This window comes from Trichechus manatus, unplaced genomic scaffold, assembly GCF_000243295.1.
Source record: "Trichechus manatus latirostris isolate Lorelei unplaced genomic scaffold, TriManLat1.0 scaffold00015, whole genome shotgun sequence".
NCBI classification, from domain to species: domain Eukaryota; kingdom Metazoa; phylum Chordata; class Mammalia; order Sirenia; family Trichechidae; genus Trichechus; species Trichechus manatus.
The window spans coordinates 17,149,666-17,168,689 of record NW_004443951.1 but is presented as its reverse complement, the minus strand read 5'-3'; the positions used below and the strand labels follow the sequence as shown (position 1 = coordinate 17,168,689).

The 19,024-nt window shown below is 39.5% G+C and overlaps 1 protein-coding gene across 8 annotated transcripts in view; it reads right to left on the bottom strand.

The window, feature by feature from the left end:
* TRIT1 (tRNA isopentenyltransferase 1) overlaps positions 1-18,414 on the bottom strand; it is a 36,371-nt gene extending 17,957 nt beyond the window's left edge. For all 8 annotated transcript variants that reach the window (XM_004371901.2, XM_023727191.1, XM_023727192.1 and 5 more), the window contains exon 1: positions 18,241-18,414. In XM_004371901.2, coding sequence (XP_004371958.1) covers positions 18,241-18,414 — 174 coding nt within the window. The remainder of the gene's footprint in view (positions 1-18,240) is intronic.
* Positions 18,415-19,024: the final 610 nt, after the last annotated feature.

Here is a 19,024-nt window from a genome sequence, read left to right as displayed (position 1 = left end):
AAATAATAAGTTCCATAGAGCCCACAAAGATTTTAAAAGCATTTTTTATCTCGCATTTCCCTTTACTTATATGGGTGTCAAATAAATACAGTACAGTATAATGGTTAAGAGGAAGGACCCTGGCGCCAGGCTGCCTCAGATCAATTCCTAGCTCTGCCACTTACTAGTTATTACTACTTGGAGTAGTTAGTTACGTAACTTCTCTGTGCCTCAATTTCTCCTTAGTAAAATGGGGATAATAATATCTATCTCATAGGGTTCAGTGGGGATTATGTAAATGAGTTAATAATACATGTAAAGCACTTAGTTCTTTTTGCCTGGCACACTGTAAGTGCTATATAAAGGTCATTATATTACTACCATTACCACTACCAATACTGCTACCAGAACAACAACATGAGGAGATAGAGAAATAATTTCAGTGTCACTATTCGTCACTCTGAAGCCTTTGGGCTCTTAGCTATGAGTTTATCTGCTCTGGAAGATATAAGCTACCCTCAACAAAATAAAACTGCTAAACAATAAAACAGCGCACAGAAAAAACAGTGAAATAGTCATAGGGAAAGAATCAGCTCTGCCTTTAACACATTTATTCTGTGCCTGACAGCAGAATTCCATTCTTACACTTGAATATTGATGGAATCTTAAATCATAGGCTGTTCTTTTCTGTGTAACTTGAACAAGACCTCCTTCTGCTTTCATGAAAGTGCTGTAGGGAATACCATATACTGGTGTCTTCTACTGTGCAAATTAAGAAAACTAAAGGGGAAAAGGAGTGAATAATTGTATGTTCCTCTCTCTCTCTTTTCCTAGAGCCCTTACTTAGTTGGCTCTGTTGTGGCTTAGAATTCCAAATGACCCAATGTTAAAGAACTTACATAGCAACAACTTGATTTTGCCAGTCAAGGGTATCTGAACTCTGATAAGTAATTTACAGTAAAGAGGATTCTCATCTTTAACACTGAGATTAAAGTTAAGGAAATGCATAGTTGCAAACATACAACTACTCCCCCCAAAGCCAAATTTTAAATACCTCTACCAACATGTTCTATCAGAGGCCCAAGAAGGCTAGATAAGCTTTCATCCTATAATATGCCTTTAAGCGTATCTTCTAGCTGCCCCTATATTAACGAGTTTAAGAAAACAAATACATACCTTTGCCAACAGACCAGAAGAACTGGATATTGCCCGGCTACTAATACGGAACATTTTGATCAAAGACTCTATAGAAGAATCCTGATCAAAAAGGGTAAAATGTGGAATGAAATTTCAAATTCTCATGGACTCCAGACTTTCTGAAGCCACGGAAGCTGGATAAACCCCTGAAACTATTGCCCTGAGAAAATCTTTAAACCTTAAACCAAAATAACCCCTGAAGTCTTCTTAAAACCAAACAATAGTTTAGCTTAACTAGTAAGGAATGTCTGCCTTGAGCATTACACTCTCTTAAGAACTACCTATATGGGATCATATTGATGACAGCAACAAAAGATTAGACAGGAAGCTTAGAAAGCAGTGAATTTATGTTAATGGAGGAGGAACAACTTAGAAAAGGAGGGTAAGAATGGTTGCACAAACAGAAGAATGTAATCAATGTCACCAAACTGTACATGTAGAAACGGGAACTGGTGAACGTTTTTGCTGTATATATGCTCAACAACAAAAATAAATTATTTTAAAACACCACATAAACATAATCAAACAAAAGATAACCACAGAACTAGTGTTCATTTATTTACTAAAGAAAGTGGTCTATTGTCAAAGTGCGGCTGATGGCATTAAAAACTCCAACAAACATTAGAAGAAGAGTGTTAATAGTTTAAAGAAAGCAGAGCTCTTGTTCATATAAAGAGTTAAACTAAAACTGTAACTCACGTGAAAGTACTAAATCATGGTTACCAATGTAAATTCTCATATTTGAGTGATTTGTTAACCCTTTCCCTTTTATGGTGGCGCAGTGGTTAAGAGCTCAGCTGCTAACCAGAAGGTTGGCAGTTCGAATCCACTGGCTGCTCCTTGGAAACCCTATGGGACAGTTCTACTCTGGCCTATAGGGTCGCTATGAGTCAGAATCGACTCAATGGCAAAGGTTTTTTTTTTCTTCCCCTCCTCCTCTACCATTAGATTAAAAGAAATTCGGCATTAAGATATGGGTGATACTGACTACATATCTAAAGATAATTGTTAATTTTTAAGTGCAACAATGGTCTGATGGTTACATTTAAAAAATAAAAAGAATTTTTAACTTTATTGTAGTATATATGCACGAAAGTATATGATAACTGGGATTTACACTGCAATAATGGGGAGATAGAACATAATTTACAAGATTAGCTTTATGAACTATTGAAGCTGCGCAATGGATACATGGGAGTTCAATCTACTATTGGCTCTTTTGTATATGCTGGAAATATATACTGGAAATTTTCCATAAAAAAAATTTCTTTAAAAAGATTGGAACGATAAAGTTTATGCACAATAAGAAACCAGAGAATACCAGCAATGAAATAAATTTTTCAAAATTACTGAAAGGGCTCATAAGGCTCTACTTCTTGAAGTGAATTGTGGCTACACAGCTATTTTTAGTTCTGGACAATCTATTGAACTATACAGTTATGAATTGCACATTTTTATGAGTCAGCATTAACTCAACAACAACTAACAACAACATGGCTATACATTATTTTTCAATTCACATCTTTTAAAAAATTATACCCCACAGCTAAAAAGCAAAAAACACAGCAAGATTTTATACGTATGCGCTAAGGATAAGTATCTAAACAAACCTAGAAACCAATAAATTTTCTAAATGTCACATTTGGCCCAGGTTTAGGTGGTATTCATATTTTAAATGCCACAATCAGGCTTATAATTTTATTACATGCCTAGAAAACATTGTTCCACCAAGACACGTTAGGTGTATAGCTGAACGATTACATTTCCTCTCTTTTCAGCCTCCAATTATAGTTTCAGTGTGACTCTACATATAGAATCTGGCACAGAACAGCCAGCACTGACTGTTGGGAACACAGCTGAAAGGATCTGTGCCATCTTTTAAAAGTAGCATGCCACTCTGTTCCATTTCCCAGACTCCCAAAGGTCACCTGTGGTCTGTGCATATAGAAATGAATTTGGATAAAATGCTTCTCTCTGCACAAATCAGATTATGACAATACTAGGAATTATCTCCCACGCGTCTGTCAGTTTGTCGTACTGCAGAGGCTTGTGTGTTGCTGTGATGCTGGAAGCTACGCCACCAGTATTCAAGTGCCAGCAGGGTCACCCATGGTAACAGGGTTTCAGCTGAGCTTCCAGACTAAGACAGACTAGGAATAAGGACCCAGAGGTCTACTTCTGAAAAGAATTAGCCAGTGAAAACCTTATGAATAGCAGCGGAACACCGTTCAAAACTGTGTCAGAAAATGAGGCCCTCAGGTTGAAAGGCACTCAAAAGACAACTGGGACAGAGTTACCTCCTCAAAGTAGCGTCGACCTTAATGACATGGATGGAGTCAAGCTTTCTGGATCTTCATATGCTGAGGTGGTATGATTCAAAATGAGAAGAAATAGCTGCAAACATCCATTAATAATCAGAACGTGGAATGTACGAAGTATGAATCTAGGAAAACTAGAACTTGTCAAAAATGAAATAGAATGTATAAACATTGATATCCTAGGCATTAGTGAGCTGAAATGGACTGGAGTTGGCCATTTTGAATCAGACAATCATATGGTCTATTATGCCTGGAATGACAACTTGAAGAGGAATGACGTTGCATTCATCATCAAAAAGAACATTTCAAGATCTATCCTGAAGTACAATGTTGTCAGTGATAGGATAATATCCATATCCCTACAAGGAAGATCAGTTAATACGACTATTATTCAAATTTACACACCAACCACCAAGGCCAACGATGAAGAAACTGAAGATTTTTACCAACTTCTGCAGTCTGAAATTGACTGAATACGCGATCAGGATGCACTAATAATTACTGGTGATTGGAATGCAGAAGTTAGAAACAAAAGAGAAGGATCGGGAGTTGGAAAATATGGCCTTGGTGACAGAAATGATGCCAGAGATCCCATGATAGAATTCTGCAAGACAACAACTTCTTCATTGCAAATACCTTTTTTTAACAACATAAACAGCGACTATACATGTGGACCTGACCAGATGGAATACACAGGAATCAAATCGACTACATCTGTGGAAAGAGATGATGGAAAAGCTCAATATCATCAGTCAGAACAAGGCCAAGGGCTGACTGTGGAACAGACCATCAACAGCTCACGTGCAAGTTGAAGCTGAAACTGAAGAAAATTAGAACAAGTCCATGAGAGCCAAAGTATGAACTTGAGTATATTCCACCTGAATTTAGAGACCATCTCAAGGATAGATTTGACACATTAAACACTAATGAGCAAACACCAGAAGAGGTGTGCAAGGACATCATATATGAAGAAAGCAAGAGGTCTTTGAAGACAGGAAAGAAAAGACCAAAATGGATGTCAGAAGAGACTCTGAAACTTGTTCTTGAACGTCGAGTAGCTAAAGCTAAAAGAAGAAATGATGAAGTCAAAGAGCTGAACAGAGATTTCAAAGGGCAGCTCAAGAAGACAAAGTAAAGTACTATAATGACATGTGCAAAGAGCTGGAGATAGCAAACCAAAAGGGAAGAACACACTGGGCATTTCTCAAGCTGAAAGAACTGAAGAAAAAATTCAAGCTTCGAGTTGCAATAGTGAAGAATTCAACAGGGAAAATATTAAACGATGTAGGAAGCATCAAAAGATAGAAGGAATAGATGAAAGGAATACACAGAGTCACTAAACTAAAAAGAACTGGTCAACGTTCAACCATTTCAGGATGTAGCATATGATCAGGAACCGATGGCCCTGAAGGAAGAAGTCCTAGCTGCACTGAAGGCACTGGTGAAAAACAAGGCTCCAGGAATTGACGGAATACCAATTGAGATGTTTCAACAAACAGATGCAGTGCTGGAAGTGCTCACTTGTCTATGCCAAGCTACCTGGCCAACTGACTGGAAGAGATCCATATTTATGCCTATTCCCAAGAAAGGTGATCCAACTGAACGCAGAAATTATCAAACAATATTATTAAACAATATCATTAATACTACATGCAAGTAAAATTTTGCTGAAGATTTACTCAAAAGCGGCTGCAGCAGTATATCAACAGGGAACTGCCAGAAATTCAAGCTGGATTCAGAAGACGATATGGAACAAGAGATATCATAGCTAACGCCAGATGGATCCTGGCTGAAAGCAGAGAATACCAGAAAGATGTTCACCTGTGTTTTATGGACTATGGAAAGGCATTCGACTATGTGGATCATAACAAATTATGGATAACATTGCAAAGAATGGGAATTCCAGAACACTTAATTGTGCTCATGAGGAACCATAGATCAAGAGGCAGTGATTTGAACAGAACAAGGGGATACTGCATGGTTTAAAATCAGGAAAAGTATGTCAGGGTTGTATCCCTTCACCATACCTATTCAATATGTATGCTGAGCAAATAATCTTAGAAGCTGGACTATATGAGGAAGAATGGGGCATCAAGTTCCTCCTCCCAAGTTATCTTCCCTTTCTTGACTTTACCAATCCAAATTAGATCCTGAAGTCCTTCAATCGTTTTCTTGCCTCTCTGGATTACACTTGACCTGAAAACCACAACCTTGGATTAATACAACCATTTACCTTCTATGCTGGCTGCTGCCCCCACTGCTCTGTGGATATCTCATTCGCTGCTGTCACTAATGAACCCTGATTGCCAAATATAACACTGTTCTCAAAGCCAAGTAATGGAAAAAGCAATAATCTGATACTATTGAGCTCTCCCTGCTTCATAAATCACTCTCCTTTGGGGCTTCTACAGCACCATTCTCTCCTGGTTTTCTTTCTATCTCATTGGCTCCTCAGTCTTCTTTACTGAAGCCAGGCACTGATCTATTAGCAATGTCTGTCACAGGAGAAATGGCAGTCTTTATGCCATCTACCTGCCATTTCTAGACTAAAAGCTTTCGCTGGGAGACATCCATAGTTCCTATGACCATTTTTGTGCTGATAACCCCCCAAATCCATATCTGCAGTCTAGTTCCCTCTTCTGGGTGTCAGACTTGTATATTCAACCGCCTAGTGAACATCCTCATCATCTCTGAAAGGCAGTATAGTAAAGTGGTTATTAGTAAGGACTCTGGAGCCAGATTGTCTAGATTTAAATCCTAGCTCCACCATTTACTAGCTAAGTAACTTTGGGCAAGTTATTTTAACTTCTCTGTGCCTCAGATTTGTCATCTAAAGTGGGGATAATCTTAAAATCTAACCTCAAAGGGTTAATGTGAAGATTAATGAAAAACATATGCAAAGCATGTGGCATACGGCTTGCCATACAGGAAGTGACCACTAAAAGTTAGCAGTCATCATCTTCATCATCATCACCACCCCAAAAAGGCACCTAAAACTTGATGTGTCCATAATTGGTAGGGTTCCTAGAATCCTTTCTCTCTCTCTCCCCACTCTTTCCCTCCCTTCCTCCCCATTTCCAATCTGTCCCAAGTTCTGTCCATGCCAGTTTCCACAAATATCTCAAAGTTCATTGCCACCCATTACATCAATTGAAGGCCTCATGATCTGTCAACTAGACTATTCAAACAGCTTCTCACTGACCTTCCTATCTGTATATTGTTGCTGTTGTTGTGTGCCATTGAGTCAATTTCGACTCACGGCAATGCCTCCAATTTATGTCCACACTACAGCCAGTGATCTTTCTAAAATGAAAATCTAGCCTCAAGCTCATTAGCAACACTCCATGAGAAAGCCTTCCCTGAGACCTCTCCCAACTCCTCCCCCATCTGTGCTTGTCCTCAGAGTTCTCCTAACACCGTGTATTTACCCTCTATCACAAGACTTACTGTACACAACTTTAAAATATTTGTCTACATCACTAGACTACAAGTTCTGAGAGAAGAAATTGTGTACTTTATCTCTAGCTCCAGCACCTAGCACAGCACCTAACACATAAATACTGACTTAAATCCTCTCTCTATGAGGTACAGAGTACCAGACCCTATGCTAAGTTTTACAATCTACGAGATAATTTTATCCTCATTTTTCTAATGAGGAAACAAAAATTCAGATACACTGCATAAACTGTCCAATGTCACAGAGCTAGCTAGTAGCAGATGCAAACTTTGAATTCATGTCTTCTGACTCCATGGTCAGTGTTCTTCTCCTACTATGTTGCTAATCCCCGTTCTACACAAATCGGCTTTGTGACTCTGGGAAGTCACTTTCTCTCCTGGAACCTCAAGTTTCTCTAATATCCCTCCCAGTTATAATAGTCTAAGCTTCAGGAAAAGAGAGTTTTGTATTAAATATATATATATATATATATTTTAAATGTTATTGGCACTCACCAGAAAGTCAATTTTTCTTTAGTCAAAATTCAACTAAAACAGATGCTGAATACTAGGAAAAAGGTCAGTCTTTTGATTAACTTTTCTTCTGTAGTAAAAAGAAACTAATTTTTTTTTTTAAACTTTACTAGATTAGAAAGAATGAATTAGCTGTACCCAAGAACATCACAGCAGGCAATTACTCCTTTTAGCTTTGTTCGGCAGAAATTCAACTGCAGACATATTGGATAGACAGATTACGATGCTCAGAAAGTGGGACAACCTGTACCTGACCTGTTCAGTCAGTCTGGAGAGAGGAGTGGTTTGGAACTTACAGTGCAGATCTTGGCTTTTATTCTACCTATAGCTGTCTCTCTATGTAAGAGAAAAGGAACTGGAATCATGTAAGGCCATGCTTCGCAAACTAAGAAGTCCATAGCGAGTATGTGATGAATTCTTCCAGAGAATCAATCTTACTAAGTGGTAAAAAATGTAAAACATTTTTACATTTAAATAAATATAGATAGATTAGGGCAGAGAATGCAAAATTGGCACAAACTTTTAAGTTAAAACGTGAGAAACTTTGCAATGCAGAGCCTTTGCAGTGGCTGCTTGGAAGTCCATCTGCAAACTGAAGAAGCATGAGTATAAGGAAACTTCAAAGATTTTCCATCCAGTTCAATCCCCTGAATTTTGCACTTGAAAATACTGAGGCTCAACAGCTCTCCTAGCCATACAATTGGCTGGTAGTAGAGACAGGACTAAAGCTGGGATGCTCTGCCTATAACTCAAGCTGTTTCTGCTACCTCTTACCAGTAGAATTTTTATTCCCATCTGACTCTGGTCTGTTTGCTTGCAAAAAGTTATGAATTCCTACTGAGGTAAATTAAATTCCAGAAACTGAGAAGATAGCTACCATACACTGAACTCCTTTAAGATTCTCAAGAGTGAGCATGATGGAAAGCTGGAAATATACACACAGACAATGCTGTGTGACTATAATGCTGGGACAGAAACAAAAGGGCTCATTTAAGAGAGAAAATAAAGTTAATAATAAAGTTTCCATTCTGTGGTCATCTTTATAGCCTCAAGACTGGCCAATGTAAAATGGTGGCTATTATAATGGCTCAGCAGCTGTGGAGAACAGTTTGGTGATTCCTCAAAAAGTTAAACATAGAATTACTATGTAGCTAGCAATTCTACTCCGAGGTATATATCCAAAAGAATTGAAAACAGGTACTTAAACAATACATGTACACACATGTTCACAGCAGCACTACGGAAACAACCCAAATGTCCACCAATGGATGAATGGATAAACAAAAAAATCATGGTATATCCATACAATGGAATATCATTTAACCATAAAAAGGAATGAAATCCTGATACATATTACAACTAATGTAAGTGAAAGAAGCCAGACACAAAAGCTTATATATTGTATGATTCCATTTACACAAAATATCCAGAACAGGTAAATCCATAGAGACAGAAAGCAAGCTGACAGTTGCCAGGGAAATAGGGAGTAACTACTTAATAGGTGTGGGGTTTCCTTTTTGGGTGGAAAATGTTTTGGAATTAGACAGAGGTGGTAGTTGCACAACATTATGAAGTGTACTAGATAACACTGAATTGTTACTTAAAAATGGTTAACTATGTTATGTGAATTTTACCTCAAAAGTCTTGGAGAACCAGGGCGGCGGGGGGGGGTTGTTGAACAGAATGTGTGCATCCTCTCATCTAGCAATCCCCTTCTAGGAATGTGCCCTGAAGAGAGACTCACACAAGAGCAAATATGTTGCTAGATGTGCTGTATGTGCAAAAATGTTCATCTCCACATCATTTATAATGGCAAGAAACTAAATACTCTAAATGTCCTTCAGTAGAAACCTGGTTAAGTATATTATGATACACCTATAAAATACTACACAGGGATTAAAAACAATAATGCAGGAAGTTGGAGAACTTACAGTGCCCAATTTCAAGACTTACTATAAAGTTACAGTACTCAAGACACTGTGATATTGGTGAAGGAAGAGACATGTAGATCAATGGAGCAGTAGAGACCCCAGAAATAGATCCATACCAAATACAGTCAACTGGTTTTTGACAAAGGTGCAAAGGCAATTAATGAAGAAATGATAATCTTTCAAAAATGGTGCTAGTTCAATTGGGTGTCCGTATGTATCTCGTATCTTATACAAAAATTAACTCAAAATAGATCACAGACCTAAATGTAAAGTGCAAAACTATAAAACTTCTAAAAATAAAAATAAGAGAAAATATGCATGACATTGGGTTTGGCTATGAGTTTTTAAGTTGCAACACCAAAGACACAATCCATAAAAGAAAAAAAATCATAAATTGGACTTTATGAAAATTCATAACTTTTGCTCTGTGAAAGACATTGTTAAGAGAATGAAAAGACAAGTCACAGACTGGAAGAAAACATTTGCAAATAACATATCTGATAAAGTATTTGTTCCCAGAATATATAAAGAACTCTCAAAACCAAACAATAAGACACACACCCACAAAAATGAGCAAAGGATCTGAATAGACATTTCACCAAACATATACAGATGGCAAATAAGCATATGAAAAGATACTCCACATCATTAGTTGTCAGGGAATGTAAATTAAAACCACAATGAGATACCAGTATACATCTATTAGAATTGCTAAAATTTAAAAAAAAAAAAAAGTTTTTTTTTTTTTTTTTAAACTGACAATACCAAATGCTGGAGAGAGTACAGAGGAACAGAAATTCTCGTTCATCGCTGGTGGGAATGCAAAATGGTACAGACATTTTGAAAAATAATTTGGTAGTTTCTATAAAGTTAAACATACTCTTACCATAAAACCTAGCAATCCCACTCCTAGGTATTTACCCAAGTGAAATAAAAACTTAAGCTCAAACAAAAACCTGTACAAGAATGTATATAATAGCTTTTTTTATAACCACTAAAAACTGGAAAACAATCCACATATCCTTTAACAGGTGAATGGATAAATTATGATACATCTATACAATAGAAACCACTCAACAATAAAGAGTAATGGACTATGGGATCAAACTGATAACAGCAACTGGAAAAATCAGATAGGAGCCCTAGCGGGCAGGGAGTTTATGTAAATGGGGGTGGAACAACTCAGAAATGGAGGGTAAGAATGGTTGCACAACTCCAAGATTTTGTAATCAGTGATGTAATCAATGTTTCTGAACTGTACATGTAGTAACTGCTGAACTGGTGTATGTTTTGCAGTGTATATTTTCAACAAAATAAACAAAATTTTCTTTAAAAAGAATAATGGACTAATGATTCCCACAACAACATGGAAGATTTTTAAATATATTTTGCTAAGTGAAAAAAGCCAGACCCCAAAGGCTACATATTGTATGATTCCATGTATATAACATCCTAGAAAAGCAAAACTAGAGAGATGAAACACAGATCAGTGGTTGCCAGACGCTGGGGGAGTAAGAGAGGACTGACTACAAAGGGGCCACACAAGTGAATTTTTTAAGTTGATGGAAGTGTTCGGCATAGTACAGTGGCGGTAGATATCTGATTCTATGCATCTGTCAAGACCCGTAGAATTGTACACAACAAAGAGTGCATTTTACTGTATGCAAATTTTTTTAAATAACCAGAATGTCTGGGGAACTAAGTATAGCCACAGCCCTCTCACCCAGGTTTGTCTAACAGAATCCTAAACTGTTTCTCCCTTGCTAAGAATTTACTCTCCACTCAGCCATCAGAGTTACTTTATGAAAAAGATTTACATCAGTTCCCTGTTTAAAACCCCAAACCTCATGGCATGGTTTTCAAGTGCCTCTATAATTTGTTCTCATTGTCTATATATTTTTGGTTTCACCTCCTACCACCTTCCCTCAAGTATCCTCTCTGCCGAATAGTTGCTGGTCATTCCTTGAAAACATACCATGAACTTTTACTCTTCCTTGACTGTGCTCACGCTGTTCTTTTGTCAGGAATATTCTTCTTCCCTCTCCTCTGCTTGATAAAATACACACAGTGGTACAGAGGAAGTGAAAAGGATGAAGGATGAATGGACAAATAAATAGGAGGAGCTAAAGGGAAAAAGGAGCCCCTGAGTAGTGCAAATGGTTAAGTGCTCTACTACTAGCCGAAAGGCTGGTGGTTCAAACCCACCCAGAGGCACCTGGGAAGGCAGGCCTGGAGATCTGCTTCCAAAAGGTCATGGCCTTGAAAACCCTATGGAGTAGTTCTACTCTGCACACATGGGGTTACCATGAGTTGGAATCAACTCAACGGCAATTAACAACAGAGAGGGAAAAACACAGAACAGCAAGGAGATAAGGGTTCAAGAAAATAATTTTTGGCGGAGGTGAGATAATAATAGTGCCCACCTTACAAGGTTGTAGTGAGGCTACTAAACGAGATAATATGTCAAACTCTCAGAACAGTGTCTGGCATATATATTATAGCTATTATTTTCAGTACGATTATGACTGTTCACAGTGCAGTGGTGTAAGGGCTTGAACTCTGGCTGCCACAAAGAGGAAGGAGCAGTGGTTGAGGCTCCAGTTCAGAAGCAGGACCAGAAGGGTAAGCAGGCAATCAGGACTCTGGTATGATTGAAATTTACCCAACTGCACAAGAAACCAAACCAATTCAGTTAAGCCACACTACAGCACATACAGAGCACATCTGTGAATTTCTGTACACTCCAAATAATTTTTAACTCTCAAACATGTATTTCTTTTTGAAATGGAGGTGCTTCAACACCCTGCCCCAGGCACTGAAGCAGCTCATCCTCATGAATCTGAATCTGCAAGCCCCATCTGTACTCTCCTATGGTTCCCCATTTGGCCAGTAGTCACTTCCCTTTCTTTACACAGTACAGGATGTTTAAGACTCCAAAGTTCTCCTCGCAGCTGCAAAAAAGTCACCATATATGTACAATCCACCCAGCATAATATTTAAGCCAAAGGAAAACTAAGTTCACTCACAATGGAGGTACACCAAGGGACCTCATCATATGTAATATTAGACAGGTCAAAAAATTGAGATTTCCTTCTTAGCCTCTTGTCAGGCTGAGTCCTTTTAAAAGATTGCCTCTGTTAGCTGTGGCAAATAGCCTAGGATTAGCCCCCATCTATCCTGGTTACTGGTCTCCATGCTTTTTATTTCAGGTCCTATTAAGCCACTGCAATCCCCCATCCCATTTCTCCTTTCATATCCCTTCCCCATGCATCCGAGATCCCCCCTTGAGCCTATCAGACAGCCCTTTGGTACAAAATACTGCTCCTGAATTAGGTCCCAAAGCAGGCAAAAAGAACACAGAACTCCACATCTATCAGATGACACAAACCCTGTTTACTCATGAGACTGCCAAAAATCATTTGCTTCTCCTCTTACAGGTTTATGCAAACACAAAGGGAATTGTACTCCTATGTATGACTACTGCTTCTCTACAGGACTTGCAGACTAAGATGTTAAGAAACACACCCTCTCGATAAACTCAATACTTTAGTTTCTCTTAGCATATAGTTGGTAATCTATATTTACAGGCAGTCATTGCACATCTTTTGGCAAATGCTTTCAAGTTTCTCAGTACAATGTTTCATCTAGTCACAGAAGGTGATGCATTGTACCTTGAATTTGCATGGCAAGAAAAAGACTCAGACTGAAAAGAAGACCTTCAGTATCATCTTTCTGAAATATATCAGAGACTGCAGATGAGTTAGAAGACCCAGATCCAGTTCCCAGGTACGCAAGTGTCTTGCAGTGTGATCTCTAGTCTGCTCTTTAATCTTTCTGTACCTCAGGTTTTCCATCCTGGAAAACAGGGATTGTATTACCTGTACCTCCTTGAATTCACTCTTAGCTGCAGAATGAAAATATTTATGTTTCTATAATTTGTGAAAAACTGGGGTTTGGAAAACTCAGAAAAGTAAGCACAAATGTTGTTTCTCACTTTTGTCAGACCTGCCATGCAGAAATCCACAGTCCAGCCCTGCAGGAGCCCCTACACAAGTAATCCCTCAGAAAGCAGTTTGACTTCCCACTCAACAAACCACATACATAAGAATAATGGGAAGCAAGAGGACAGGCAGGACCTTCAGACACTAGGAGGCTATAGAAGCAAGTCATTATATAACAGGATCCATGATGACATTATCACCCTAGACACACTACCTTTAAACACCCCATTATGGTTTTACCTCAAAGAAGCTACCTCAATACTTAAAGCACTCATTCAAGGTTTACAAAAACAAGTATTTTCCCTTGATGGGACCTGTCTGGTAGGGGCTGCTTTGGGATGACGCTACAGCTAAGGTAGGACAAAGGGGTGACAAGAGAAGTAAGAGATACAAGACATTTTAAGATTTAAGGCAGTTTACAATCCTTTCTGAGTTACTGGCACACTTCTAATATAAAATTCTAGGCAGCACACCAAAAAGGGTTATTAAAATGCAAATATTGGTTTTTACAAAGTTCAATTTGGAAACTTGAAAAAACTCCCTAATTATCACACTTTCCATTTGGTCACCCTTTGGTCTGTGTGATTGTTTACAACAGAGAAGTTTACTGCTCTTTCTAGGCTCTCCACCAGGCCAAGTTTCCCTTTATTCCAGTAAACATGCTCTCTCTCTCTGGTACCAACTTGACATTAAATTATACCTCTGAGCTGCAGCAAGTTTTATCCCCCTAAACAATGCATCATGTGGCCACTCAACTCAGCACTCTACCTGACAGACATCACTATAACAATACGAATCTCACATTTTACATCCTGATCAAAATGTAGTACACTCCCATGAAGGACGAGTGGCATACAAGTTGAACCACTCTCATGATTGAATCCCACAGCTCCTGCCTCATCTCAAGGGGATGGCTTTGTGTGGAGGGCACTGGGCATGGAAAGTAGAGACCTATGTCTAATTCCAGGCCAGCTACTTACTGTGAGACCGTGTGTCTGTTTCTTTACCTATGAAATCTATCTACCTTATGAAGTTTCCGTATTTTTACGCAAATAACGTGCACCTCCTATGTTTGCCAACCATGCCCTCCCCCACCCCGGCGAGATATTTTTATAAGTGCTGTTATGCCAATTTTTTTTACATGTTGCTGTAAAAAATTAGCATAGCATGCTTACAAAAATACCTCTCCGGGGGGAGGGTGCGGTTGGGAAACAAACGTAAAAGACGTGCATTATTTGCATAAAATACAGTACCTTGAGGATAAAAAAGCACATATAAGCATTTTCTCAACTGTGCTATACAAATTTAAGTTATATATTCTACCCGTGGACTTACGCAAAATTCAAAATATTCTCTCAAGGAGTTGGTGATCCAACATCAAGAATGTCATTTTGTTCACCTACTTTTGAAGTATTTTTTGAGTCCCCCTCAAACCACTGAAAAGCACCATATCCTTCCAATGGCTAAAAAACAAACAGAGCAGCACTACCCCAGGACAGGATGAGGAGCAAGGGCAGAAATGAAGAATTGTGTATACCCACAGTAAATGGAGCAACGAGGCTTTCTTTCATATTTGGGCTGAAAAGTAAAATTAAAGGTCAAAGTTTTCCAATGGAGACCAAGAGGAAATGTTATGAATATCCAAAGTATAATCAACATTAAACACAGCTTATAGCCAGTTTAGAAAGCTCAACAATCTTCAAAGTGTTTTTCATATATTAATCAATCCTCATGGCATCTTAGGATGAACGAATTTAATTTTCATATTCTAGTTACTTACAATCACAGGAAGAATCTAAACAGGTTGAGATGTGCCATTTTAATAAGGCAGTTCAAAAACAAATAAGTTTATCAAATATTGAGGATCTACTGTACCATCAGTGCTATACGAGGCACAAAGTATCCCACTGATAAACGGCAGCCAGCAAGACCTCTAGCAACCTCAACCTTATGGTACACAGCTATAAGCCCAGAAGTAAAGAAATATTTCTGGGAACTAGATAATAGCTATTACAGAGCTATACTCAACCCTCATCGCCAGAACCCACTAACTTACTTATAAATAGATGTAAAATTAAGATGATTTATTGAGAACATTTTCCTTACAGGGACTATGTGTGGGATGTGTGTAGAGAGGACAGGGAAGCAATGTGTGTTATTTTAAATACAATGGTCAGAGACGGCCTCTATAACGTTACATCTAAGCAAAGACCAGGACAAAGAGAAGGAGCGGGCTACATGGTATGCAGGGGCAATATGTTCCAAGCAGAGGAACAAGTGTAAGAGTCCTGAGTGGGATCACGCCTGCTGTGTTCTCCATACATCCACTAGACTTCCACTTGGATGTCCTGTTGCCACTCCTGCTGCGCCTTCAGTCAGATCTCTCTGACTTCCACGTTCACCATACTCTCCCAGGCACCTAAACCTGAATCCTGAATCACTTTGTGTGCATTATTCTCCTTTCTCCAGTGACCAACTCATACTGTAACATAATACCTTGAAAATGTTACATATTCCTCTTCCCTACCATTCCCATTAACACCACACCAACCCAGAATTATAGAAATTATAGAACATTAAGACTGGTATGGACCTTTGATATCATCAGTGTAATTCCACCTTACTGAAGGCCATATTACTCAAATACCTGTCCATACTTAGGTTGTCTGTCTTCCCTTCCCACTCCCCCAATCCAGTCATAATGCATACTGCTCACAGATGAATGCTCATTACACACTGCCTTCATCATGTTACTCATCCCCTACTCTACAATATCTACAATAGCTCTCTATTGAAGTCTCTTTTCACTGTCCTCCATACAGACTAAGCTCATTTCACCAAATCTTCATTCATGTTCCTTTTTTTTATATGTCTTCCCTTCTTTTTTATCTATCCACACTTCACCTATCTTTCAAGCCTTTTTTCAGAGCTGTCCATGACTATGTCAGCCTTCCCTGATTTCTCCCTTTCCAGAATTCTACTGTACTTAATAGTTTGTCATAAAATCTAGCACTTGCAATCTCTCTTCCCCAACCCCTCCACCCTGCAAAGCACCATTAATATCTCCACTCACAATTACTAACTCTGCCTTGTTTCATAATTAGCTGAACTAAAACTCCTTGAGGACAGGGATTATGGTTTTCTCTGTCCCACAGGGCCATACAGAAAATAGCAGCTACCATATTTTTAGCATTTACTCTGCCATATATTGTATTGTATCCACCCAGAGGCACCTCGGAAGAAAGGCCTGGAGATCTACCCCCAAAAAAATCAGCCCTTGAAACCCAATGGAGCACAACTGTACTCTGACACACATGGGGTCACCGTGAGTTAGAATCAACTCAACAGCAACTGTTTTTTTTAACATACTTTATATTATCGAATCATCACAATAATGTTGTGTCATTGATAATATTCTTCCTGTTTTATAGAAGAAAAAATAAGTGCACAAAGAAGTCTGGCTTAAGTCACATATCTTGGAAAAGACAGGGCTGAGATTTGAGCCAAAGTCTGTCTCCTGAAGCTGGCATAAAGTAGGTTCTGAACAAGTATTCGTTGAAATTATCCTAATCATTTCATGTGTATTGATGGTATTGTCACTCCAAATGACAAGCCATACCAGGGCGTTTATAGGGTGGAGTAGGGGCAAGGACTCTTTGCTGGGTTGAGTACCAGGCATTTCATTTCTAGCATCTTATTTACCCTGTGAACATTCATAACTTCCAATTCTCTTCAACAAATAGCTGTAGCAATTCTTCCATCAGACATTTATCCCAAATTTACCCAGAGATTTACCACTCTCAGTCCAGCACAAATGCCCCCAGGGGTGATGAGTACTATACCTCTTCTGGGTCTCTCTCTGGCTCAAAGAAAAGGACATAGTCTCCCTCAACTCTGATCAAACTAGTAGGGTTAAAAACCTCAGTTTCAACAAGCATTTACCAAGGGCCTGGTCTTCCACAGGCCAGGCGACCTTGCTCTTCACTCTAACAATCATGATCCATTTATTAAGCACTACAGCTCTGTGAGGTAGGCAGCATTTTCTTTACAGATTAAAAAATAACGAAATTATTAACCTGAGGTCACATGGCCAACGGCAGATTTGGGACTAGAATCCAGGTCTCCTGAATATCCACCCTATTCCACTCACCAGCAGACACTCAGAGATGGTAAACAATTTACCCTAGTCTCGCTGGATCATTCTAAATAGTAAAAGCTCTAGAATAATTTTCATTCAAGATATTTATTGCACGCCTATATGCCAGCCTTGCATTAGGCTTCGGGCAAATCTAGGTTAAAATACGGTCTCTCACTTATTCGCTATGTGACACGAAGAAAGTCATTTCATGTCCCTAGGCCCCAATTCCCTCATCCATAAATGAGGATAATAACAACCAAACCCACTGCCGTGGAGTCGATTCCGACTCATAGCGACCCTGCAGAACGGAGGAGAACTGCCCCATATTGTTTTCAAGGCTGTAATCTTTATAGAAGCAGACTGCCACAACTTTCTCCTGCGGAGCGGCCGGTGGCTTCAAATAGCCGACCTTCGGTTACCAGCCCAGCACTTAACCACTGCGCCACCAGGGCTCCTCGAAGATAATAAAAGTACCTGCCAAACAGTAATGTCTTGAGAAGTAAATGAGATGATAAATGTGAAACACCCAGCACTTTATCTGGCATATGGAGGGCACCCAGTCATTATGGGTTCCTTTCACCTGCCCCCTTCGCCCTCACAAGCCTCGGGGTTCCCTCATCACACCCACGCGACAGAGAATTAACCTGGACAGAGGCCTGCACGCGGCCTCCGGGTTCATAGGCCCGGCGCCAGCCGCACTACCATACCTGCATGGAGTCAGCGCTGACGATCTCGCCACCGAGCCGCTGACCTAGCTGCAACGCCAGGGTAGATTTGCCGGTGCCGGTGGCCCCAAGAATCACTACAAGAGGCAGTGTCCGTCGCAGGCCCCGCAGACCAGAACCCACAGAAACAGTTCGTGAGGCCGCCACCGCCGCCATCTTGAATACTTCTGCGCTTGCGCAAAAGCAGCTGTTCCCATGGCAACCGTCAGTGCGCCTGCGTGGACTCAGGGCTCTGTAGGGAGGATGTGGAGGGATAGGTCTCCAATGTTAAGAGGTCCTCAAAGTTACTGTGATTAATAATTGGTGCCGGAGCCTCAACTATCTTCTCTGTTAAATGGAGGATGGCAGCCCCATCTAAAATACATCTGTCCCTATTATTCTTTCTTTCAAGCACCTAGTTTTTTTTATTCATAGCATTAATGAATTGGCCTCTTGTTTATTGTTCGACTTCTACTCCAGGCTATTGGTTCCATAAAGGCAAGGCACAAAGTTTGTCTAGGTCATAGGTATCTGCAGTACCTAGCACAGTACCTGGTACTGAATATCCCAAACCCCAAGCCCACAGCCGTGGAGTCAATTCCGACCGATAGCGACCCTATAGGACAGCGTAGAACTGCCCCCATAGGGTTTCCAAGGCTGTAAATCTTTAAGGAAGCAGACTTCCACATCTTTCTCCTGCGGAGCTGATAGGTTCAAACCACCAATCTTTTGGTTGGCAGCTGAGCGCTTTAACCACTGTGCCACCAGGGCTCCTTTGATACCTAAC